Genomic DNA, 26151 nt, shown 5'->3' on the forward strand with positions numbered 1-26151 from the left:
AAGCAATAACAAATGTCGTTTGTATTTTTATAGCTTAATAATTCACTTTGTTCTATTACACTCGGTTCACAATGATTCCATCTCGTCAGCCGCTTAGTACAGCGCACTCTGTTTGGAAGACGGACGGTCAACAGTGCCCACGTCCTGTTCGAGGAGCTCTTGTTGCACACTTCCTAAATGCCCCTCCCTCCGTCACATGGCGCGATGCTGCGCAAGTGTGCACTTCTCGCTCCAATTGCTCCAACTGTTCCCTCTCTCGACATGCTCGCCGAGAATGCAAGCAGCTGTGCAAGGAGCCGACCACCTCCATGCTGGAAGCTCACATTAGCCGCTTATCTTCGAATGAGTCAGCATCTCATTTCATCCAATACAATTTTGATTTATTGAGCAAAACTTCCCATTGAGATCAATTATATATGGAATTGTCCAAACTGTCACCATGGTAATAAATTGTGTCTCTGGTATGCTTTTATAAAAAAATACCATCACCGCTATCCTATCCTCGTCATTTCGTGTCACGAGAAAAAAAAAAAAGTCAAACGACAAGGAACTCTTAACTATCCCGATAGTTCCCTTGACATCCATTGTCGAACGATAAAAGAGACGCCTGCAGCCGACTCGTATACTTCAATCATTTATTATTCATTTATCTCGACCCGGCTCTCTTACTTTTAAAGACGACTTTAATACCGTGGCTGGCACTATACCGATTTCATATAATAGTCTTCATTCTTCAACGTTGCCCTAATGCGATCCAGTGCTGCCAAGTAGAGGCAATATAATTTTGGGCAGGCAAAGAATAGCACCCCGAGACAGATACACTACTTTATTAACTTTCCATGGAAAATTTGACTGGGGATGTACTTTTGAGTTGGATGGGCAGTAAATGAGTGGACATTTATATGAATAATAATGTATTTTACAAAAAAACACTAAACATATTCCACTTGCTAAATAATTCACCCAAACGTGACCCCCGATATGAAACAGATATCTTAGATGAAAGTTAAGGTTTTTTGTTATTGGTCACATTATTTTGGAAAAGAACATTACCCCAAATCGGCTGCCAGCAGAAACGTGACAGGTCGAAAAAAAGATTATTGATCACACACACATGGCAATGCTAATAGGCGAGGAGCGACTGCCGCGTGACAAATGTCTCCGTTAGCCTGTCGTCTCCTGACCTTGTTAAGTAAAGCCAGGAGGAGGCGATGTTCCCGGGATGAGTTACGGTTGCGTCGCCCATGCGTTCAGCCCAGCCGCATTAAAGAGAGGGAACTTGAGAGCAGCTTCTCAAGGCCTGGCTTGAACCCAAAATGGACAATAATGGATGGATCGCCACGTTTTTCATCTGGAGGCTTTTTAGGGCTTTACAATGGTGCGGTGCAGTACCGCACGATTTGCTAACGATACCGTATCGCCGAAATCATCGAATTCAATGCACCGTTACCGATTACTGAGACCATTTTGACGATATTGAAACCAATAGTTTTGAATATCTCTGAGGGCTACAGCTGAGTGGAGGGGCATAGAACGTCTCATTAAAAATATTTTTTTTGACTTGACTTCTCCTTTAAGTTAATTATTTAATTATGTAAAATGTTTGAATAATAACACAATAAAAATAAAACAAAAATAATCAAAAAATGCACTTTCTTTTTTTGAAGTGAAATAGTTCCACACAGGCCTTTAACGATTTTTCCACTTTGAGCTCGTATAGTTGCTGCTAAACGATTGCTTCTGCTAAATGGATTTGGAGGCCAACACCTTATGGGCCGCCCCCCTCCTCACGACCTTTATGTATTATTGATCGTAATGATAGCGAAAGGACGCACACCTCCTTCCTGGTGATTAGGGCCGTGGCTAATTGTTGGATACACACACACACACGCACAGTCGTAATGTGGAAACCATCTATCTGTCACGGCCTGTCTGATTCTCCTCCCGGTTGCCGCGACAACAAGCAACACTTTGGCCAACCTTCTCACTGGAGAGGGGCTCTGGATTGATTACCGTCTGTTGTGTGTGTTTGCGTGTCTCCGCGCCAAGTAGAACAAACAACACAGTAGATCGATGCGCAGGCCGACACAAAACATCCTCCAACTTTGTTCGGTTTGCTTTTCTCGACCTTCACTCCATTAATTGGCCGACGCGGCCCTCCACCTACTCTCATTATAAATTCATTCACGTATTTATCTGCATCAATTTGACAAGGTAAAAGGTTTTTTTTTTTCAGGCAACTCATCAATTTGTTTACGACTATGACAGCATCACATTTAAAGTCCATTGATTGGCTGCAAAGAACCTGCAGAAAACAGTTTTTCGAACTCTCGACAGATTCAAAACAGGCACGTGAACCAATATGTCGCCAGTTGTAAAATGTAGAAATAATAAAACACCTCAAGTAGCCTTCAACGGTGGAAAACAAATGAAAAAAAAAATATGATCACACGTCATCAAAGGCTGACGAGTTTTATTTGAGTCATTTATTAGACAGTAATGAATGTTGAAAGCGGAAAAAAAACTATTTTCCACGTCATGTGACGCCAACCAGAGCATCGTGTCGCGAGAGAGCTAGTCGTTAGCGCTTTGATTACGCATAATCATCAGGATTATCATCCAATCAAATCAGGTCCTGCGCATAGTGGATAAGACAGAGGAGCCTTGGAGCAGGGCAGCAATTTCCAGGCCTCCTTTTTGTACTTATTCGGACTCTCCGTCTGGCCGTCTGTACTTGATGTGCTTTTAAGAACATGTCCCCTCTTTGGGAATACGGTGTGTTCCTTCGAAGCATCTCAACAATGCATGGCGTCAATGACTTACGTTTGGACACGCGTACTTAACAAGAATTAAAGTCACTTGTTGGTTTTTTTCGAAAATAAAGTCAGAAAAGTCACTCATCTGGCCAAACTAAACTTGCTCCTTTGTTGTTAGTCTAAAGTAGTGCAAGTCAGCAGGGACATGTTTTGAATTACCATCCAAAATGGATTAATTGTTTACATCAAACTTTAGTTTCATGAATTATTCAATGAGCAATTTGTGGGAAAGAATCCACCATATTAATGGAATAACAAATAGCAGAATGCTGCACGCTCACCCAATGTGAATGCAAATCTTTTTTTTTTTTTTGTCCTGTGTTCCAACTTCCACCACAGAGATCCGTTGAGTAGTTTTTGCTTTACTGTGCCAAACAAGCAACAATAAAAAAGAAAAACTACGATTCTTGAGAATGACCTTTTATTCCCGTGACGTCACCATCCTGCCACATTCCTGCAGTGTCTGCGAGGTCTCATTGATTTACATTGAACTGCGCTCCCACACGGTGTAAGTCAATCACATTTGCTCCCGCGGCGCGTGCCAACATCTGACTCACAAGCACGGTTCAACTGGAATAAATTCACCAAAGAACAATCTGCAATGCTGCAAATTAATCGTGCAGTTGCGTGTTTATTTACCACAAGAGATAGGTTTGCTCGCAATATTTTTTTTTTGTTTTCCTTCAGCGTGATGGAATGTGGAGAGGAAATTGGAAGAAATGACACTACCAAAAAAAAAAAAAAAAAAAAGCTGTTTGGTTGCTAATGTAATTTCAAAGATACAGTGGCTATGACTTGAGCATCTTGTTCCGCTCTCCAGCACAAATGAAAGCATCAATACTCATAAATGTTGACCCGGATAATCATAATGGCTCATAATGGAGTCTTTCTTCTTCCTCCTCCTGATCGCTGCTCTCGTCAGCATCTCCGTCTCACACGTTTGTACCTTTTTGTTTCTCTAATTTGGTTAAAGAAGCTAGTTGAAGCATTTTTTGTCAAGTGGGATGTCGCAAAATGATAGGAAGATAAGAACACACGCACACAAAGTCTAATAAGATCCTAAAATGGAAAACATAGACAAAAATAAAATATTTGTGTCAAATGTTTTGCCACACAATGATTAGAAAACACACACACATAGTCCAATAGGGTTCCTTTTCTTAAATGACAAAAACAGAGACACACATATGAAACAAGAACTGTTAAAATGTTCCCAAAATAAAGATAGGAAAAATAGAAAGACAAAAAAAAACCACACAGTGCTAAAATGTCCACATGAAGAGAAATGTCCTCACAAAGTTTGAGTGTCACTTGTGGTGCCGCACAATTAGAGGTAGACAGACACACATTTTCTATAAGTGGGAATTTAGGGATTTTGAAACATATTGAGATTCAAAATGTCCCCATATAAAAATAGAAAGATGACCAGTTGATATGTCCCCACAAAGATTAAAATGTCTTCACGATAAATGTATTGGGTGTCATGAATAGAGCTACGTAGAGATTGGAAAACAGGAACACACACTCGCACACAGAATGATAATACAGTAAAATGGGAGCTTGCTGCACAAAGCCAAAGATTGATCGTGAAATTCATCAAGAAGCTCTTCTTCCATCCCGCGGCCAGTCTCCTTCGAAAGTCATTCATCAATGTGATAAAAATATCACTTTGATAAACGAGTCCAACTATTACGGAAACGAGAACGTCTCATCGACCATCTTGGGTCCGACTCTGAGGATTGTTTTTCAACTTGTTCACGGTGTCAAATGAGGAAAGGCGGATGGATCCGTTTTCCCGTTCGATGCCAGGGATTTATATTTAGAGGCAAGCAGGTCCAAAAAGACCCCGGCTCGGATCGGGTTACTCGCAGAGGCCTCAAGGTGGCATGTGGACATTGAGATTGTTTTTCAAAGGAAAGAGACATCATTTAAACGGCAAACACTGCGACATTTTTGTTACTTTCTCTGTGCTGATTGGCATCAGGGGGCGATGGATGGTGAGGCATAACCGTGGCATCATCATCTAATGACTCTGGCTTTTATTTGGCCCGGTGACGCATGACTTGTTACCAAACTCCCAACCTAATTAGCCTTGTGTGCCAGAATAATTCATTTTAGCATCTGTTAGCCCATCCCTGTGGTCTTGCAGTCTGACACCAGCCGTGTATCGTAAACATAAGCACACATTTTTGTCTCCCTGATGTGCTTCTTGGGCTGTAAAGAATTTTTTTTTTTTTTTCCGCAGATTTGAAACACTTTCCAAATGATTTATTTGGGCCATTCTTTTGTCACAATACCCCGAGGATCAATAATTACAGCATACTTTAAACCCTATTTATTTATCTTGCTGAAAATAGGTTGTTTTGAGTGGGCAGTCCAATTTAGCTCAAAGCAATTCATGTTTTTTATTCATACAGCAATATATTTTTCATTGTGAGTCTATGTGCTCTATATGTGCCCTGCGACCAGTCCGGCGACCAGTCCGGGGTGTATCAAGTCTCTCGCCCAAAGTCAGCTGGGATAGGCCCTATCTGAAACAAACACCGACCTCCGTGTAAAGGGCCTTGTTGACAAGACAAATCTTCTCATTTAGCGTTGTGCTGTCTCGGGGGGTCTGATGTTAAGTGCAGTGGTCTCCATGGTGGGACCACCCAAAATAGACAGCAAGTCAAGTCGAGTCTGTGGTTTCTTCCTTATAGCATGCTTGGAGGTGTCCTGATACCTTGATTTTCAACCCAGTCTACTGCTAACATATAGCATGCTAACAACCTATGAGAACCCATAAATCGGAATATATTGTCCCTCAGTGATGTGCTATTGAGTTTAAGAGTACACAGACATTAGTTCGGAGATTGATCCAAAATCCTAAACTGCTAACAGATGCTATGCTAACATTATCAAAATTTCACATTCCTTGTTCTATTTTAGGTACTATTACAAATTAGGCTTTGGAACGCTGAGAATTGGTCAAATGTTAAGTGAAAGCTTGTTTTCCATCTAACAGTTGTGTATATGTAGTGTGTTAGCATGTTAGCATGTAAAACTTCAACCACCGCACTGCACAGGCGACGTCAACACAGCCATTTAAAAGCCTTGTATGCGGTTAGCTTGTGTTAGCATGTTTACAAGTGTCTCGTCGTTTGCCAATACGTTTAGGGGCAAACCATGCGGGAAACTTTTTTTTTTTTTTTAACTGACTGCATTTCGTAGGTTTTACTGCTCGGTGGTGTTTGAGGAAAGAAGAGCAAAAACATGCCTCAAAAGTCAAACAAAAGAAATGAGTCAGTGGTGATTCAAGGTTCAAACCCCCAAGTGGTCAGCAAGATGCCACTCGAGATCTTCCAGCAGCTGATTATTATTATTAATAATAATTATCGTAAAAAAATGCGAATGACAGCTTAATGAAAGGCAGGGGGCTAAATTTGAGTGTTCGCTATCCTCGCTTAAAGAAAGTTACAAGGCTTTTTATTTAGGCCCCGCCCACAAGTGGTCAGCACCCCCATTGAATTTTAAGATGACCATCTTTGACCTGTTTGCTAACGAGCTCCGCGACCCGTTGATGGGTTCTGCGCGGTCTCCTCCACCACCACCCCCACTCTGGACGGACGTGCCTCTCCACCTTAGGAGTCTCTTAAACACGGTCAGCCTCGGGGGTGTGGAGGAGGGATGCACCATAGATGTCCATGCATCCTGCTGGTGATGGCTCTACCATAAACGGTGGTGAAATGGGAATAAGTTCCAGATGCCGTGACGGGGACCAACACACACACACAAACATTAAGACCTTCACGGAAAAAAACAGCCTCACTACGTAGTGTAGGCCCTCGGGAAGTAGAGCGCTTAGCAAAGAGAAGTTTTAAGGTGATCGTGTGGTCATCACTCATCTCCAGGCAGCATTATAAGTGTGTGTGTGTTTTGCGGGAATGTAGGGCAGTTAAAAAGGGAAAGTGTATCCTTTACCAGCGCCACTCCGCACGGGAGAGGCCGATACGAAGAAGCAGCTGCCAAGATGCCACTCGAGATCTTCCAGCAGCTGATTATTATTATTATTAATAATTATCGTAAAAAAATGCGAATGACAGCTTCATGAAAGGCAGGGGGCTAAATTTGAGTGTTCGCTATCCAGGCTTAAAGAAAGTTACGAGGCTTTTTATTTAGGCCCCGCCCACAAATGTACGGTAATAGGTACATGTTATGTGTATATACTATATGATCACTATGTACTCTGCTTCACAAATGCAGTGTATCAATTTAAAAAATGTATATTTAAGCCAATCAGTTTGGTAGACTTCGAACAGTTAATTCAGTAATTCTATCATGCACCACTAGAGGGAGCTAACATAACATCAGCGGACCACACTTTTCAAATCACTTTTAGACTGCTTTTAATCTTAATTAATCGTCTTAACCAAGACACTTTGGGCACGTCGCAGAAAGTCCTCAGAACGAAAGGCGTTTTAGCCAACTTCCACATTTCGCTTGCTTCCCTTTTTTTCCTCTTTCTGCATACGTGTGATGTGGTGTCGGCATCCCGTTGCGTTGGATGGGTTCACGGAAAATGTTCTTGAATGACTCCAAACTTGTGGCGTAAAACAAGCTGGCTTACACGCTCCCATTTGCCGTTTTTGTGTGTCTTGCCAAGGGAACTTTAAACTGTGTATAACCCAGACACCGGCGCGATGACCGCCGCCGTTGATGCTGTCCAGACCGCCGTCCTCAGACTCTGCGCGTCCGAGTGTGTGCGTGTGTAACAGTAGTAGTAAGCCAGACACGACAGCCACTAATATTCCATTACGTAGTGCTTTCCTTTTTTTCCAAAGCGCTCAAATCATCAACTCTGCAGATTAGCCCCAGAGGGGAAGGCTCGTGATTACATTTGACTTTATATTTTAGGAATGAAAAGCATCCCTCGTTGTTGGTGTTAGAGAGAAGCAGTTTATCTTAGCTTTGTTTGTTTACTTTCAGGGAATCACCACAATGTGTCGCGCCAAACAAAAGTGTGGATATTACATCGTTGCTAGAGTGGATGATAATTGTTTTTCGAATCAAAATTGTGATTTTTCACCATGTGATTACATTATTGATAAAGCTGCATTTTGATTTATTTTTTAATTTAGGTCAATTTTTCAACTTTCTGCATGTAGAAAAAAAGATAAAAAAAACAATTAATCCGATTTGATGCTTGCTGAAGTGTTACACAAAAAAATGTATGTATGACTCATATGTTTTCAATTCTTCGGACATGAGAGTGTCAAGACGGAATTAATAAAAGCAGTTGATGTGCGAGCGGATCATCTCACACGCACACACAATCTTTGTAACAGATGTAGTCTGTCGTGATGCCTTCCATGATAAAGCCATATGTCACACGCACTCTGGACACGCAACCGTTGGAGCGGACGTCATGTTTCTGTCATGCCGCCATCAGCCAACCAGGACTGGAGGCAATCAGCACCACTCATGAAAACCTTCCCACACATCCATATTTTTCCGTACTTTTGGAATGTTGCTTAGTTTCCTGTTCAGTAATATTAGTTTTTTATATGTAAATATATGTTTATTTATATGTAATAAATAATAATATTTAAATAAATAAATAGATCTAAATATGTTTTTTTATAACAAACATGTTTTTATATATAACAAAAATAGACTACCCCAAAAAAAATGCTAAATGAGAACAAGATACTAAAAGGTAAACAAAGCTAAAGAAAACATTAAAAGGTAACAAAAGTAAGCAAAGATGAAACAAAGGTGGAAAAGAAAGATCAACAAAAACCGAACCAAAATGAAGAAAGGAAAACAAAGATGAGAAAAAGATCAAACAACATTTTTGATTGTTATCAGAATCCAAGTTATGATGCAGTTTGCGCGATGGAAATGTGCCTCGTTGTGTTTTGGCGTTGCTGGGAAATAAAAGGCGCGAGTTTTACGACCACCATCATCGCCGCCGCGCTCGAGTGCATAAACAGGATCGGTTGTGATGGAAAGGCTTGGCGACCGCTCCGTTCCATTCTTTGTCATCTTCCTCCGACGACAACTTGTCCTGTTCATTATCTTCTATGTACTTGTTTTGTCTTCTTTTACATTTAGTTAGCTTTTTTTTCTGTCAAAAAATATATATACTTTGGGGTTTTTTTTTTTCAACCTTTGTATTTTGTCATCTCTAATTAATTTAATTTATCTATATTTGCATTATTTTTTTTTTTTTTTGCTACTTTCCTTTAGCTCAAGCTGCTGATCCCAGCACAGAAACGTTTAAAATCCAAGAAATGAGATTTTTGCTATTTGACCACATCTCCAAGTTATTTTTATTTTTAGGAGGCGGGGGTATAAAACCTATGGTTCAAAGCGAGTATCTCATCTGGCCCTGTTTTGTCTTCCACATCCATCGTTGCATCTTTTTTTTATTCTTTCTTTCCATTCGCTCGCTCGCTCTCAGCCGCCTTGATTGAAAAGCCCTGCAAGCTTGGCACGCTCAGGCGGCGGCACGTACGTACACATACGCTACGTCAGGATGATAATGTGTGGAAAACGGTGACCTGCTCTTGCATACCACATTCTCGCACAAACGCACACACATCCCGATGATTTATGGAGTGTGTAGGGAAGTTCTTAACACTCTTTACACCGATTACAAAGTGTTTTGCTTCAAGCCAAAGAGTGCGTGTGTGTCTCGTCTAAATGAGATAAATGTGTGTGTAAAGCGATATGGGCTTAAATTCAAATCTTTTTTTCCCGATTTTAAGAGATTCCTCCTTTCCTACTTTTCCTTTTTAGGGTTTACATCATACACGTATATATAAGCTAACGTTATCTGTTTCTTTTTATGTTTCAGAAATAGTCACAAATTGCAAAATTAGCAAAACCGAGTTGTGTTTGTCTCCCCAGGTTCATCCTGGTGTTTGGATGCTTGGTGCTGTCCGTGTTTTCCACCATTCCTGCTCACCAGGAATTCTCCTCGCACTGTCTTCTCATTCTGGTAGGACACACACACACACACACTCCCCCACACAAACACACACACACACACGCAACTAATTCAGATGTGTGTTCTCAACTGATGAACCATGCGAAATTGAAAAGGCTGAGAGTCTATTGACATTTATTGTTTAAAGCCGTAGGATAAATATCAGATTTCACCTCACCGGTCTGAAAACGAGTATTTGCTTCCCTACTCTCCAAATAATGTGGCTTTGTTCATTTAGCTATGCCAGAACAATGACATGCTCGACCACTAGATGGCAGAAGGTACAATCAACCTGTGTGTCCACCTGTTGCCATTCATAAAACAGGAGAATAGCTTTTTTGTTCAACTAAAAAGGCATTGTTTTCATGACGTAACGCTAAGAAGTGTTGTTGGCGTGTGTTCTTTTGCAGGAGTTTGTGATGATCGTCGTGTTTGGTCTGGAGTACATCATCCGAATATGGAGCGCCGGCTGCTGCTGTCGCTACCGAGGCTGGCAAGGACGCCTCCGCTTTGCCCGGAAGCCATTTTGTATCATCGGTATGACGCAATGCATTTTTATGTGCGTGTAGCTTTCTGGAAGGCAATAACAAAAGATGAATAATGTCGAGTTGACTCGACACTTCAGAAGGTGACGCATTGCCCAGGGTTGACCTTTTCCTCCTTCCCTAGACATCATCGTGCTGATCGCCTCCGTCGCCGTGGTTTCCGCCGGCAGCCAGGGCAACATCTTCGCCGCCTCGGCCCTGCGCAGCCTCCGCTTCCTCCAGATCGTGCGCATGGTGCGCATGGACCGGCGGGGAGGGACCTGGAAGCTGCTGGGCTCTGTCGTCTACGCGCATAGCAAGGTACGACGGCAGGGCCGGATTTCCATAAGATGATAAAACGAAAGAAATTAAACAAATGTGAGTCTTTTCCGCCATTTTGTTAGCAGCGAGAAATTTCCGGATATTTTCCCACAAGTCACCACCCGATGCGATCTTTTGATGCCTTTTGCGGTTGTGCGTGTTTTAGGAGCTGGTGACAGCGTGGTACATCGGCTTCCTGGTGCTCATCTTCTCCTCCTTCCTTGTCTACCTGGTGGAGAAAGAGGAAAACAAGGACTTTGCCACCTATGCCGATGCTCTTTGGTGGGGCACGGTGAGAAGCGCTCAGCCTGTTCTCAGCTCGCATTTTTGTAAAATAGACGATTCGAGCCTCGGGCGCTTTACTGTTGAACTTTCAGATCACTCTAACCACCATCGGCTACGGTGATAAGACGCCGCAAACTTGGACTGGGAGGTTGTTGTCTGCCGGCTTTGCTCTCCTGGGAATCTCCTTCTTTGCCTTGCCTGCTGTGAGACACGCACACACGACGCATTTTGTGTACGTTGTTCGTTTGGTTCATTGTGTCTTTTTTCTTTCAGGGCATTCTGGGTTCAGGTTTTGCCCTAAAAGTGCAGGAGCAACATCGGCAGAAGCACTTTGAAAAGAGACGCAATCCTGCAGCCAGCCTCATCCAGGTAACACACACACACACACTCTGCACCCCCTTCTCTTGCAGCACTTGAAGATCAGAACCAACCTTCTTGTGTATTCCCCACTGTGTGTTTAATGTCACACAGTTGCATGTTTCCACCTCTGCTCAAGCTCTCAGTGAAGTTCTCTGAAGGTGTGTGTGTGTCTGTATGTGTGTCGCTGGTAATTAATGGCGTGAGCTGTTACCATGGCGATCATGCCCCCGGACAGATGTACCTCCAGGCTGCAGTGATGTGTCACATCACACACACCATACGTTTCTCCTTCTTCTCCTCCTTCTGCTTCTTGTTCACGTTCTTCCTCTTCTCCTCCAGTAACTTGACAAGCTTTAACCCCAACAGGTGAACGCAACCTCGGGAGCAGATTCCAGTGTACGAATTAAAATGTGATGGCGGCGCTCATTTATCAATTACACCTCCATGACACACACACACACACACACACTTTATACATCTCATCTCTACGCTGTGTTTTTGGGCTGGCTGGTAGCAGAGAAAATGACCGCTGGTCCTAACACAGCCCTTCCCTTTTGCCTCACCACCACCTTTGTCTCATTGCTCCCCCTATGTGTGTGTGTGTGTGTGTGTGTGTAAACGTGTATACATGTCCCCCCCCCCACCAGGCAGCTTGGCGTCTGTACTCCACTGATGGTGCTCGTCCCTACCTCCACGCCACATGGTATCACTACCAAAGCGCCCTCCCCCCCCTCAGGCATGTATCCCTCCCACCCACCTCCACCATCACCACCACTTCCTTCCGTCAACCACACACAAACACACACACACACACTGCATCAACAGTGCCCTATCTTAAAAAAAAAAAAAAAACTAAAAAAGCTTTTTCTCTTTGTTCCTCCTCACTACTCCTCCATGCCCCCCCCTCTGCCCTCCTTGATTACATTTGACCTGTCAATCATAACTCATCCCCCTCCTCTGCACGTAGTGTGTCTGGCGTAGTTACGCTGCCGATGAGAACTCGGTTTCCGTTGCAACCTGGAAGCCTCATTTGAAGGCATTGCATACCTGCAGCCCCGCCAAGTAGGTGGAAGCCCCCCCAAACCTGAACCCGCCCCTCCTTGCTTGTGGACTCAAACATTCCTTTTTCTCCTCCATCATCTTTGTGGCTCACGTCAATCTGTTCACCCTTCACACTCTGGCATGTACCATTCTCACACACTCACCGGCCAGAATATTAGGCACAGCCAGAGCTGGAAAAAGTACTGACCGCACTTTATGTACGCCCATCCAAAAGAAGATGGCCAAGCACTGGAAAAAAAAAAGATCATAAAGCACCAACGCTACGCATCTAGCATGTGCACAAATCCATGTTACATAAGTCATCAGAGAAAATGAATACTCAAGTTAAAAAAAGAAATCTGTACTTCACAAATGATATCAACTGGCTTTAATAAATGAATGGGTGCTTCTGAAAAGCCAAGCACGACACACATTGACGCCAGACGTTCTTTCCTTTTGTTTGCTTGTCATTGTAGCCAGCAAATGTTCCACATTGAGCTCCTCATACCTCACATTATCTCCGTCTTGTGCATGGCTACAGCTTGCACGCGTTAACTTTCTTGGCTTCCCAAGCGCATCTCGCTAACTTGAATGTTCTCCCGTATTAATCCTCTGGAACACTGACCTCTCTTCCCCTTTGTCTCTTATTTTTCATCTTCGTCGTCGCACTAACCTTTGAAGGAAAGAGCAGGGCGAGACCGCATACAGGTTTGTGCCACACACACGCACACACACACACTCTCTCGCTTCTCAAGTCAACATTCTTGTGAGCATGTACACTTGTTTAGACCCGAACTGCTTGATTGATTGGTGTATTGAAATCAAGAAGGCGGAGCATGTGTGTGAATGATAAGGACGTATTGAGTAGCCGGAGGGGTAAATAGTACATGCCCAGATATCAAATTGAACAAAAGTCAGCGGAAATGACAGACAGACATGAATCCTAAGTATTATTGTTATTCTTATAATAATAATTATTATATGCAAATGTTAAATATACATATACAATATATGTTCATGAGTCATAAATATTTAAGTGCAATCAAAAGGCAGCAAAAATTGTCATCTGCATTTAGTCAAGTCACTAGGTTTTGTTTTTATTTGCCATGCCAGTGAATGCACCGTAACTCCTGAGATCAATCAAGTTGAACTGTGGAGAAAGTGTCTTTCCAATAGAAAGTTTAATAAGCCCGATTGAGTTTTTACGCTCTGGCAACATTTGGCCGAGTCCCGCTGAGCCAGCAGCTTCTGAAAGCATTTCAATGTTTTATTTGACTTATTTATTTATTTATTTTACACTCAGTTAAGCGACACAAGCAAAAGTGCTTGTCATCCTCAAACCAAACGTTTAATTAGGGCAGCCCACATCCGCATCCAGCATGGCGAGCGCTCATAAATCCCTGGCTTTAATTAGGCTTTCCCAAAGCCCAATTTGCACTTGTGATGCGGCTTTTTAGATTTTATTTTGTTTTCACGACTCTACTGTTTCACTTGACATTAACCACCGGGGGCTTTATTTGAGCTATTTCTAAAGACAAATGAATCGCCTTTTGGGCCCAAAAGGCTTTTTTTTATTTAGTGCTAGCCAGCTTTATGACCATGTTGTTCTCTGCTTCGTGATTGGAGGGAATCTGCTGGTTGACATTTGCTGTCTTCGATTTTTTTTTTTTTGGGTGATGGCCTTGTCAATTGATTATGTTGGGTGCTAACGTAAATGCTACCTTGAGTCATGTGCCCGCAGAAGCTACCGAGTGATTACTTGCTAGCTTACCACCCGTGGGGGCTCAGTTTATTAAATCGGACTCCAGTTTTGTGAACTGAAGAGGAAATGATTTCCCTTATGACCACTGAAAGCTAACATGGAGGCTCACAACGACAACACAAGACTTTACACCTTGACTGTGTTTGCGCCAATATTCTTTATGTGTACAAATGTGTGTGTGCGCCTGTGTGAGTTATTTTCACTCCCAACACCTTTTTTTATTGTTTTCCTCTTCCCATGCACTCTAGTGAGGGTCACAGGAAATTCTTCCGAAGGTATACTAGGAAATACAGGAGGTACTTCCCAGCATCCCGGTTGCCCCGTCCTGAAACTAATCTAAGCCAAGCGCACCACAAATTGCGGGAATGACCGACTAATAGCATGAATGAGAAATATACTTTTTATTTCAAACGAATTCCGCAGATTTTTTTTTTTTTTGTTTAATGGTAAATTACGCAGAAAATTTGTGTCCGTGATTTGACGGCGTGGCTATATAGTGTTTCGCTAATATAGTATTAGACGAGCGTTCGATTTGACCACAGTATTGGTATTTTTTGTTTATTCCTGGAATGTGTGTAAAATCCATTCAACACAATATTTTTTCATGCTAAAATGTTTTTTTTTTTTCAATGGCACTTTGCTGAAAATGTCAAATTCTAATTATTTACTTGCATTCCTTGGCAGAAAATGAGTTTTAGTAGTTTAGTTTTTCAAAATTGGCGAGTCTTATTCATTGACTCAATGCCTGCTTTTAATGCCCGTTTCATCCAAATTTTGTTTGGACAGTTCTCTGAAATATCCAAATTTCTTTCTTGAAATATTCATTTGTTAATATGTTTTATTTATTTATTTATTTTTTTAAATTATTTGTTGGTTTGTTTTTGTCCTTGGCCCTGCTTCGTTGCATGCTGGTCCAATTTGATTCAATCGCATTTAGCACTTGTTAGCATCTCAGCTACAGACTCTAAATTGCATCATGAGCATTTTCCAAGTCCTTTGAAATTGTTTTCTGTAGCTCCTTGGTGTTTTGTGTGACAAGGTCTCATGGAAAGTTTTGGTGAAGTTTGCGGGTAAGGTTTGTTGTCTTTGTCGCGCTCCAGAATGACTTGTGTGACGATGATCCTGCAGAATACTTTTATTAATTGTGCGTAGATTAGATTATGGATTAGATTATTGTTTGATGGCGTCTTGTTATTTCCCTGGTGAGCAAGCTGGCTTTGTCACTTTGGTTTTGGGCATGTCAGCTGGATGACGCTTGTTATGATGGACACACTTGAGCACTTCATAACATTCATTTTCTGCTCTCTACCTTGAATCCCCCTCATTCCATCTCGGCCCTTCACCCACGCAGTCAAAAGTTGAGCTTCAAGGAGCGAGTCCGCTTGGCAAGCCCGCGGGGGCAGAGCGTGAAGAGCCGCCAGGCGTCTATTAACGACCGCCAGCGCTGTTCCCCCGGCAACGAGGCTGCGAGCGGCTGTGGTGAGCTAATTGGCCAAAGCCCCACCAAAGTGCAAAAGAGCTGGAGCTTCAATGACCGCACACGGTTCCGACCCTCGCTCAGGCTCAAGAGCCAGACGCGCAACACAGCTTCAGACGGTGAGCGAGCATCCACTCAATCGTTGGTAACATTAGTTGCCTGAACACTACAAATAAAAAAGGTCAAAATACCCGACAGACACAAATGCGTGAATTGCTTATTTCTGAAGGACTGCAGACTTTAATGAATGCCGTCTTTGTTTATTCGTCTTTCAGTGGACGCTGGCATGACCACGGAAGATTCCCAGGACGAGCGAGGCTGCCACTGCGACATCACGGCCGAGGACTTGTCCGCTCCCCTTAAGGCCGTCATCAGAGCTGTCAGGTGAGCCCGTCAAGTGCTTAGCACTATAAAAAAAAAAAGATGGATGGGTGCGTCCAATTCGATTCGCTGATTGGTTAATTGATCAAGTGGCGTATCCCGATATGTTTGCCGCCCTTGCAGAAATGATGGAAAAATTCTTTCCACGGTTGTTATAATGTAGACTGAGTGTTGAAATACCACCACTTGCCCCCCCCCCCCACCATGAGGCCAAGCTTTCCCAAGGTGTCGGGTTTATGATCCGAGGTAACTTCTCCCCGGTGGGTACTGTTATAACAGAGGCTCATCTGTCACCTCTCAGCAGGAAAGACGGACAACTGCTGAGCCCATCGGGAATGGGGCAGGGGCAAGGGAAGCAAATGCGCAGATCGGCTTACCCGCATCAATATTATTGGCGTCACACACTCGAGTACCAGGCTTCTTCGGTTTCCTCTGGTGAAGTTGATTTTCACACAGTGTTTGCTTTGTTAAGCTCGGGAGGAAAGGGTGAAGCTGGAGTCTGCTATGAAACTGCTACCATCTGCTGTTTTTTGCCGGTTGTTACAGTCTCTGTAACGTTTCGAATTGTCACCGTCACGCTTTAATCATATGTGTGTGTCGGTCAGGATCATGAGTTTCCACGTGGCCAAAAAGAAGTTCAAGGAGACGCTGCGTCCGTACGACGTGAAAGACGTGATCGAGCAGTACTCTGCGGGACACCTGGACATGCTGTGTCGCATCAAAAGCCTTCAGACCAGGTTGGAAAAATCAACCGCCGCTTTCATTTTGCAGGATGTGGGCTCTCTTCTTCCTTCCACAGCGGATATAAAAAGTTCACACACCCCTCTTGATATGCGTGTGCTCTCGTCAGGCTTTTGATCAGCTGTATGCAGATTTTTTTTTTTTTTTGTCTCCCTCAGACTAGATACGGTTGTAGGTCCTGCTCCGAGACCCCTCAGCCGACACGCCAAGACCTTTTCCTCACCGTCCCTGCATTTGTATTACAATCAGGCCCGGAGGAAGTCGTCCACTCCGGGGTTAGACCCGCTCACCGCGTCCGATATTCCCTCAACTAACACGACACTAATGTCACTACCAGGAAATCCATTCATCCTAGTTTTCCCGGAAAAACATTCTTTGACGGCCAGTGTAAGAGAGGCTATTAATTCTATGTCCATCATTCCATTTTATGGACTCGAAGGCCATAACATTAGGTACACCAGCACAGTAATAGATTTGCTGTATAATTTGTATGGCGACAAAGAGTAGGATAACTGGACTAACATGAATTAGTGTGTAGGTGTGGAATGGCCAGTTGTGCTGTGCTTGCTATTGTAGAGCTTTTTAGATGGCATATGATTATTGTGATAATTGTAAAAGTAATTATTTGTAACGGTAATGTATTTTAACGGCAGGTGTGGTGTTTTTGCTGTGTCCAGACAGGCCAACTTGAGTAGTCGACTCAGGAACATGTCCTCCCCCGCCCTGCATTACAATTATGGCAACAGGAAGAAGAGCTCAGCCTCAGGGTTGCCTTTTTATTATTTTTTTAAATCGTCATTATTTGGATTTTTAATTCTTTCGCTTTTTCTCGTCTGTCTGTCATTTTGTTCGTTTTGCCTTGCCGGATGGTTGCAGTGCGCATGTTGGATAGGAATGGTGTGTTTGAAAATGTTTTTTTTGTGTTCTTTTTTTAAACTTTATAACGGTACAATTTGACCTCAACATACTGTGTGCCATGAGAATTCAATAGGGATTAGATTTTGTGTTAATGCTAGCGTGTTTTTCTTGGGACTTGTGCTTTTACTTCATTTGTGGAAAGGCACATTTGTGGGTGAAGATGACAACTGTATGACCTTCACATCTCGATGTTTTTTTTAATGTTACTATGACCGCAATAACGCAATGATGTGTGCTTTTTTTTTTTACCTCCCCTTTTGATACTAACCAGGTTTGCATCTAGATTTGCTCTTCAACTTAAAAGAAAGTCTGCTGTCGCCTCGACTTTGTGACGATGTGTTAAGTAACACCAACGTGTTTGGATTTGTGTGCGTCAGGGTGGATCAAATCCTGGGCAAAGGCCAAATTGCCGTGGATAAGAGGATGAGGGACAAACTGAACCCGGACGGAGATGCCCACGATGGCGTCAGCATGCTGGGCCGTGTATGTAAAGTGGAGAGGCAGGTGAGGAGGCAAAAACATGGAACATGGTTCTTCATTTCTGGTTGGCTCTCTGTGTAAAATTGTTCTCTCGCTCGCTTCCAGGTTTCCTCCATCGAGTCCAAATTAGACTCCCTTCTGGACGTGTACCGCCATGTCCTGCAGCGTGGTCCGTCTGCTTTGGCCCTATCCTCGCTGCCGCTTTTCGAGCTGGACCGCCACCGTGACTCCGACTACCAGACCTCCATCCTGGACCGAGACCCGCCTTCCCCGCAGGGAAGCGACAGCAACGCCCACCCGAGGGGTCTTCGGCTCATCCTGGCCCCGGCCGACAGCGATGAGGGTCCGCCGGACTCTGCGCCTCCGTCCTACCCGCCGTCCACCGCCTCGCTGTCCCCGTCACCCTTGCTGCCGCCTGACAGCCCCTACCCCACGCTGGTCACCCCCAACGGCACCAGGCGGGCGCATTTCCCCGACCTGCCTCCTCCTCCACCTTCCGCGGGGGGCTTCACCCTCCAGTTGCCCCCCGTCATGCACCCCTCCCACCTGCGCTGCCCCGTGTCGGATGGCGTGGTGGCACACAGGGGCGGCCCGGGCCCCTCCGTCGTGGTGGGACCCGGCGAGAAGACGGGCTACGTGCAGCTACGGGAGAAACCCGGCTCAAAATCCGACGCCACCTGGAGGCGGCACGTGAGCCTGGAGGTGGACCCCTTGCTCATGTTGTCGCCGGGCGACGTCCCGGCGGCACCCGACTGGGGGGGCGCCCTTGCCAAGTCTCTCTCCATGCACAATCTCAATCGACACGGGGGCGAGGGCTGGAGCGGGAGCGGACTCTTCATTTGCGAGCGCACATCGGCGACCCCCGGTGAGCATTTAGACTCTGACAGGAACCCAGCTGTGGAGCAAGATGTGCTGGGTTCAGACTTTCTTGATCAGTCGCCGCATATCCAGCTGGCCTGACGACACCAACAGATGCACACACAAAGTTACTGTATGCCGCTCTTCAGGAGGCCTCTTTAACAGGAAATGACTTATTTCCTAGCTTGTGAATGTCTTGCTATATTTTGTTCATTCTCATCAACTTTGTTTCACGCGGTGTACTTAGTAGGCAAAACAAAGACTCGCAAGGATACACTATTTGGCTTTCAGCTGAAATTTCTGGACCATCCTAAACCTGAGATGTCCATTGAAAGGTTTAGAGAAAGTCAAATTTAGTTATAGTGCCTTTCCTGTTCATTCTGAAATTTTGCTCGACAGCGGTTTTGCGAGTCGTACATGTGTGAAAGTGGGCAAATGTATGCCAAGCACATTGTGGTGTCACAAAATCTCAAATGAGCTGCCGGTTGTGGACTAGCGTTTAGCAACGCTAACAAAAAGAACGAACAAGAACGCACTGCATGTTGTCTCCCATTGACACTATCGATCAATCGTATCAATATCAACTGATTTTTCTATACTATAATTTGGTTCTAGATTTTTTAAAGATTATGATTACATTTAATGAAACTTTTTCTTTTGACAACTCTTGTATTTGGATGCTGGTTGCCCCAATATATGAAATAAAGACGATTGACCGTTTAGTAAACCACACCCACTTAAATGCAGACCGGCCAATCAGTAAGCATGTAACCTTTTTTTATTTCTTTTATACATATTTGCTTTCTTTAAAGGTTATTCCAATGAACTCTTGTTTATAAATCACACAATTGTTACTTCGCACACTGAGCTGTAACACATAAAAACCATATGTAACAATACTCGTATTCTCTCGGTGGGAACAGCAACTATTATTAGAGCTGAATCGGAGAACTTCTCTGCCTCTTCTTCTCCTCGCTTTTAATTCCGCTGTAACTTTCCACTTGATTTTAATACTGTCTGGCAGTGTGGCACAACATGATATTACATTGAAGGCGCACAACTCAACCTAGACTTGCCAATATACGATAAACTCATATTGTCTGCTGCTGTCTGCGATGTAGTTGTCTTATATGTAAAGTAGCGGTATGCTGTCGTTAACTCAATAGCACGAATGCTAATCTTGCTAGCAGCTCATTCGGCTACCTACTGTACATGCTCTGAGTTGAAACTTGTCTTGATTTTTTTTTTTTTTTATTCAAAATTATGAGAAAATGTAATATTAGCTATTAACGCCGCATGTTCTTAATGCCAAGCTGTCATGTTTGACGTCATTCATTTATTAGGAAAATATACAGGAGGATAAGTAAGATCTCGCTCCGAATAATTTTACATTACGCGCACGTAAACATACTGGAAAATGTGATATTTCGGATGGCGCTTTATGTTTTAACACCGATGTGTGTTATCATCTGTCAATAGGAGGCCAATTTGAACCCTTTTGTGGCAAACCAATATGATTCTCGTCAAACTCGTCCTCATATTTCAAAATCGTGAATAACTGTTCTGTTGCTCTCGTCTCAGATTGCTTCCAGACTGACTAGTCTTAAATGTATTTAACTTGTTATGGACTTCCCTTAATCTGCCCATTATATTCTCTTGTTAGCAAGAATTTTGTAACAGGCCAGTGTATTTCAATATGTTGCTGCTGGTATGATGCTTTACAAAAAGCACAGTGGAGTCTGTGGCACCTGAAAATGTGACACACCACACTAGTTGAATGTGTCTTAATGTTGGAGAGTAGTGATTGAAAACTTTGACTAACAAAGAAAGAAATCGTGTTCAAGAATCTGTTAATCACTTAACGCTACTCTTTCGTTTGTGTACTGTAGTTTACCAATGAATGCCATATTATTTTCATATCACACTGCTTAGTTTGGGGATCATTTGTCAATCAAGTTTGTTCAACTCTTGTTCCAGTCTCCACTGATTTTTGCATTGTATTTTCATGCATTTTGGCTATACTGCTTGAATGGTAATTTATTGTTTACTATTACACAACGGGCCTTAAAAAGCTCGACAATGTTAACACGATGTTTACTTTGAAATTAATTTATTACAAGTGCACATTAATTCTCTGGATGAGAAAAAGCCAAAATGATTTCAAAATGAAATACTCTTTAATAAAAATTTTAAGTGAATGTTTTTACAGTGACGTTTTTTTATTTTATTGGGACCTAACAGAAATATAAAAAATAAAAAACAACAATAATAACGTGTATAATATCGTGCACATTATATACTATATTAGTGATAGTCATCAAATAATACAAAAGATAATCTAGTAATCAAATAATACAACCGATATATATATTCTTTTTTTTTTAAGTGCTCGATTGGATGTAAATGAGGGCGGAAGTGTGACATTCCGCAGGGTCATTGAATGCATCATCTTGACTGACAACTTTTGGAGCACAATTTAATCATGTCCGACTGGGAAGAGGACGAAAACGAGCCCGTACTAAAACCTCCACCAAAACAGACCCCCAGAGGAAATATTGCTTTCGGTGTGCGGAACAGTTACAAATTCGCAGCTTTTAATGAGCATGTGGACGATAATTATGGCGGCGGCCATAGACGCGAGGGCCAAAGTCGCTCTTTTCAGCGGAACAACGAACGAGGTCTCGAAGGAAGACGCCAATTCGGGTCTGAAAAGTCTAATTCGCCCGTCACTATTACCGTGGAAAAATGTTCCGTTGGGAGAATAATTGGTAGGTTTTCGCTCTTACTTAAAATTAACCAACTGAACAATAGACGAAGCCATTATGTTTTTATAATGGCACCATAGCAAAGTTAGCCATGTTAGCTACTAGGCTAAGCATTCCGCACATAATTGGTTAATTAATGAGTGGCATATCTGGTGAGTATGAAATAAATATATATATATATTTAAAAACCTTTATGAATTTTCTCATGTGAGACGATGTCCATGGCACCGTTGTGTCCTGTATTGCGTGTGTTTTTTTTTTTTCTTGTTTTTTTTTTTTTTTTTAATTTAATTATAGTATTGCTAATTGCCACATGACAGTCGCGGTATTAGCATCCACTGGCTAAACATGTCTTGTGTCCTTTGACCACTTTTGATCAATTTAAGTCCAACTAAACAGCTTTATTTCTGTTTTAAGGTCGCGGAGGGGCTAAAAAACGTGAATTGGAGGAGAATACTGGTGCGAGAATCAAGGCAAGTTGAAAGGTTGTCAATTGTGTTAATTGTTATGGACCAATTTAACAATAAAGCACACACAACTTCCAGGAGTATCATAAGTCACAATTGTCACATTATATTTATCTCCACTGTTGATTGGAAATGTAACAATACTTAAATTACTATTATACTGACCTGGCACGCACCTTCATGGGGCCCTAAACAAAAAATTTTCATAGATCAATGACGGTGAGTATGAGGCGGAGGTCCTCATCTTTGGACCTCCTTCCACCCAGGAGAAAGCCAAAGAAATGATAGAAGAGTTGCTCGCCAAGGAGAACCCTCGATTCTATGGCGGTGAGTTCAGGAGACTCTTCTGATTTTCCACTTAAAAAGTCTTTACAGGGTGTTTAATGCAATCAATGTCTCAGGAGGCTATGGAAAAAGAGGAGGAGAGAATGCAGAAAGTGGTTCGGTGTGGTCCACCTCGCAGTTAGATGCAGCTAAGGTGGCCCCGACCCACAAGTCCATAGACTGGAACAACATTCGAGAAAACATGCACAAGTATGAAGAGATGAAGTGGAAAGGTGAGGAATCGGTACACAGTCTCCTCAGTCTTAATTCAAATCCACTTCAAGATACAAGTTCATATTCATTCCTATTATTAAAAAAAAACAACAGCAAATCACAAGTTGTATTTGGATTTGACAAAAGTTGTAAATCTTTGAATCTATTTGTTTAAATAAAGCACATTAAATATAGAGGAAATATGAAACTCGATACAAACTCAAACAAATATGAACGTTTTTGTGTCAGTTGGTCAGGCTGTTTTTTTTTTTCCCCCTCTGTGATAATCTTGCAGACCTGCCACCCATGAAGAAGAATTTCTACACCGAGGCTGAAAGCGTGGCCCTCCTCACCGCTGAAGAAGTCAATGATTGGAGGTGAACGTTAAAACAATTTTATGTTGTTATTGATGTCGTTTTTTTCCACAGTAGCTGATTTTTTTTTCATGTTTCCCCCCCCCCCCAGGAAGGAGAACAACAACATCTTTGTGGACGACCTGGTGGACGGCGGGAAAAAACGCCCCATCCCCTATCCCTGCCGGAGCTTTCTAGAGGCTTTTGAGCTTTACCCGGAAATCATGGACAACATCCATCGAGTCGGCTTTGTTAAACCGACCCCCATCCAGGTATCTACTGGCCTCCAGCCATGGCCTGTCGCGTTCGACACTGTTGCGAAAATTTCAAGTCAAATTGCATATTTCCTGAATGTGCTATTTTCATCAGTCGCAGGCATGGCCTGTGCTACTTAGCGGGGAGGACCTGATCGCCATCGCTCAGACAGGAACGGGCAAAACTTTGGCTTACCTGTTGCCCGGATTCATCCACATGGACGGACAGCCCATGTGAGGATCGCTTGAATTTGGTTCTTCTTTTTAAGGCTCATAAACGATTACTTGACAACATATGTGTTTGTAGACCTCGATCGGAGCGCCAAGGCCCTGGCATGCTGGTGCTGACTCCCACCAGAGAACTGGCCTTGCAGATTGAAGAAGAGTGCAGCAAGTATAGCTACAAAGGCTACAAAAGGTGACCACGGAGTGACCCTCCGTAAAATTAACTTCTATTGCAATAACTTTGATGTTGTTTTCCTGAGCAACATGTAAGGTGTTGGTGTAATTATCTTTGTTTTGTGGTGCCTGTCTGTCTGTCTGTCTGTCATCCCTCAGCATTTGTATCTATGGCGGCGGAGACAGAAGGGGCCAGATCAACCTGGTGAAGAGCGGCGTGGACATTGTCATCGCTACACCGGGACGACTCAACGATCTTCAAATGAACGAGTACATCAGTCTGAGCTCCATCACCTACTTGGTTTGCTTGTTTGTGTTTGTTTTGGGGGGCAGTGCCGCTATTTTAGGTCGCTATTTTCCTTTATGATTCTTGTCTAACATCTTCAAACAGGTGCTGGATGAAGCAGATCGGATGCTGGACATGGGCTTCGAGCCACAGATCATGAAGATTCTGCTGGACATCCGGCCCGACAGGCAGACTGTCATGACAAGGTGTCGTGGGCATTTGCAGTCTATTTATCCACTGAAATCTCAGCAAAATGTTTTGGATTAAATACATTTCTAGGAGATGATGCTACTTTATCTCTTCAAATCACGTTGAGTGCACCATGTGACTCTTTACAGCGCCACCTGGCCAGCAGGCGTGAGACGTCTGGCCAAATCATATCTCAAGAATCCCATGATGGTCTATGTGGGCACCTTGGACTTGGCGGTAAGTGAGGATGACATGTCAAGAACCAGCAATCTATTTTAGGATTAAAAATAGTACCAAATTGGACAGAGAAAATGCATCCTATTATAAGTAGAACATGAATTAACGGGTCATGTGCATGGCAGGCTGTGGACACGGTGCAGCAGACTGTGCTGGTGATGCACGAAGAAGACAAGAAGTCTTACCTGTTCGGCTTCATCGGGAACCTGCTGCCGGTGGATAAAGTCATCATTTTTGTCAGCAAGAAAATCATGTAAGTTTGGAACACAGAGGTTTCAGTCTAGGCTTTCAAGTATAAAAATTTAAAGGCTAAGTCATCATACTCTTGATATTGTCGTCATATAAATGCTTGGCTAAAATGATCCAGACTGTCAGTGAACATCTCTTGGCAGTTGCGATGATCTCGCCAGCGACATGTGTCTTCACGGTCTGGCCGTGCAGAGTCTCCATGGCGACCGGGAGCAATATGATCGGGAGGAGGCACTTAAGGACTTTAAAGAAGGTGAACCACAGAAGAGCAAGAATGCAACGTCCATTTTCTGTACTACTACAAAATGGATTCATGGAGTAAATCAGTATAATGCTGCACTGTCAAAGCAAAGCCAACAGAAGCACGTTGGACAGGACATTAAATATAACAATACGTTTGATTTCAATGTGTTATATTTTGCCACCCCATAGGTCGGGTTCGTATCCTGGTAGCCACGGACTTGGCGTCTCGCGGCTTGGACGTCCACGACATCACGCACGTGGTAAACTACGACTTCCCTCGAAACATCGAAGAGTACGTGCACCGCGTGGGCCGCACCGGACGAGCAGGGTGAGGCCAGGAAAAATGCCAATGCCTTTTCAAAAATAAAAAAAAGAATCCACGCAATGTTTATGTGATCCAGACGCTCTGGAGCTTCCGTTACTCTGGTAACAAGAGAAAACTGGAGGATGGCACCGGAGCTGATTCCCATCCTGGAGCGATCGGGCCAGGTTAGCTCACAGTGACATTTGACTTGGGTGTAACAAACAACTCACCATGTGACTGGCTCTTGTAGGATGTCCCCGTGGAGCTAGTGCAAATGGCAGAAAGATACGAGAAGTTCAAGAGGGAGAAGGAGATGTTCGCGGGTCCCCGAGGTCGAGGCGGTCGCGACGGAGGACGTGATGGACGACGTGGGGGCGGAGATCGCAGGCAAAACTGGGGATTCTAATCAGTCTTCTTTCTCCAAGTGAGTCAGTTCTCCAAGCACAGAGAAATGTATGTATGTACAGTTTAGAGAGGTTAATATGTTATATAAAGAAGTGTACATATATATGTGCCAGATTTGATTTTGAAAACATGGGCCAAGTCATTTGAGATATTAAATATATCAAGTATTGGTTTGTCTGTAACTTGACCAGTTCACGGTCGATATTCTGTTCAATAAAGACACGTTTTATTCACTTGCTATGTATAAGCCCCCACTGAACATGGTGTTGCGAAACATATGAATCTGATATTTTGGTCTAATAGCGCCCTCTGCTGCCGACTGATATTAATGTCAAGCTGAATTGTTTTCTGGTTTTGGTCTTGAGATGTTTGCATTGTCTTGATGCCTCAAAATCTTGGTCTCATTGTTGACTTGGTCTAGAATTCTTGTTTTGATTATGCTCATTTTATTTTAAGGACCCTCTACGGTTTTTACTTTTTTGTAATCAGACCTTCTGTATTACACCCAAAAGATACAAAATGTCAAAGA

At 43.2% G+C, this 26151-nt stretch overlaps 2 protein-coding genes across 10 annotated transcripts in view; both read left to right on the plus strand.

Moving 5' to 3' along the window:
- kcnq5a (potassium voltage-gated channel, KQT-like subfamily, member 5a) overlaps nucleotides 1-20288 on the plus strand; it is a 28260-nt gene extending 7972 nt beyond the window's left edge. Inside the window, exons 2-17 of one of the 9 annotated variants that reach the window (XM_037271443.1) lie at nucleotides 9708-9798; nucleotides 10197-10323; nucleotides 10456-10631; nucleotides 10798-10923; nucleotides 11009-11119; nucleotides 11190-11285; nucleotides 11924-12012; nucleotides 12999-13025; nucleotides 14328-14375; nucleotides 15431-15675; nucleotides 15832-15940; nucleotides 16543-16674; nucleotides 16837-16953; nucleotides 17356-17445; nucleotides 17974-18100; nucleotides 18182-20288. In XM_037271443.1, coding sequence (XP_037127338.1) covers nucleotides 9708-9798; nucleotides 10197-10323; nucleotides 10456-10631; nucleotides 10798-10923; nucleotides 11009-11119; nucleotides 11190-11285; nucleotides 11924-12012; nucleotides 12999-13025; nucleotides 14328-14375; nucleotides 15431-15675; nucleotides 15832-15940; nucleotides 16543-16674; nucleotides 16837-16953; nucleotides 17356-17445; nucleotides 17974-18100; nucleotides 18182-19036 — 2566 coding nt within the window. In that variant the 3' untranslated portion in view covers nucleotides 19037-20288. Of the gene's footprint in view, nucleotides 1-9707; nucleotides 9799-10196; nucleotides 10324-10455; nucleotides 10632-10797; nucleotides 10924-11008; nucleotides 11120-11189; nucleotides 11286-11923; nucleotides 12013-12243; nucleotides 12339-12998; nucleotides 13026-14327; nucleotides 14376-15430; nucleotides 15676-15831; nucleotides 15941-16542; nucleotides 16675-16836; nucleotides 16954-17355; nucleotides 17446-17973; nucleotides 18101-18181 lie in introns of all 9 variants that reach the window. The other 8 variants (XM_037271442.1, XM_037271445.1, XM_037271444.1 and 5 more) reach the window with 8 other exon arrangements.
- Nucleotides 20289-21416: 1128 nt separating this feature from the next.
- ddx43 (DEAD (Asp-Glu-Ala-Asp) box polypeptide 43) lies at nucleotides 21417-26147 on the plus strand. Its single transcript, XM_037271440.1, has 16 exons — nucleotides 21417-21702; nucleotides 22117-22172; nucleotides 22376-22493; nucleotides 22571-22723; nucleotides 22999-23080; nucleotides 23169-23328; nucleotides 23426-23544; nucleotides 23618-23728; nucleotides 23869-24010; nucleotides 24101-24201; nucleotides 24334-24421; nucleotides 24547-24674; nucleotides 24814-24923; nucleotides 25103-25241; nucleotides 25315-25402; nucleotides 25468-26147. Exons 1-16 carry the CDS (start codon nucleotides 21417-21419, stop codon nucleotides 25621-25623), a joined length of 2037 nt encoding a protein of 678 aa, XP_037127335.1. The 3' UTR covers nucleotides 25624-26147.
- Nucleotides 26148-26151: the final 4 nt, after the last annotated feature.

Source organism: Syngnathus acus, chromosome 15 (assembly GCF_901709675.1).
Source record: "Syngnathus acus chromosome 15, fSynAcu1.2, whole genome shotgun sequence".
NCBI classification, from domain to species: Eukaryota; Metazoa; Chordata; class Actinopteri; order Syngnathiformes; family Syngnathidae; genus Syngnathus; species Syngnathus acus.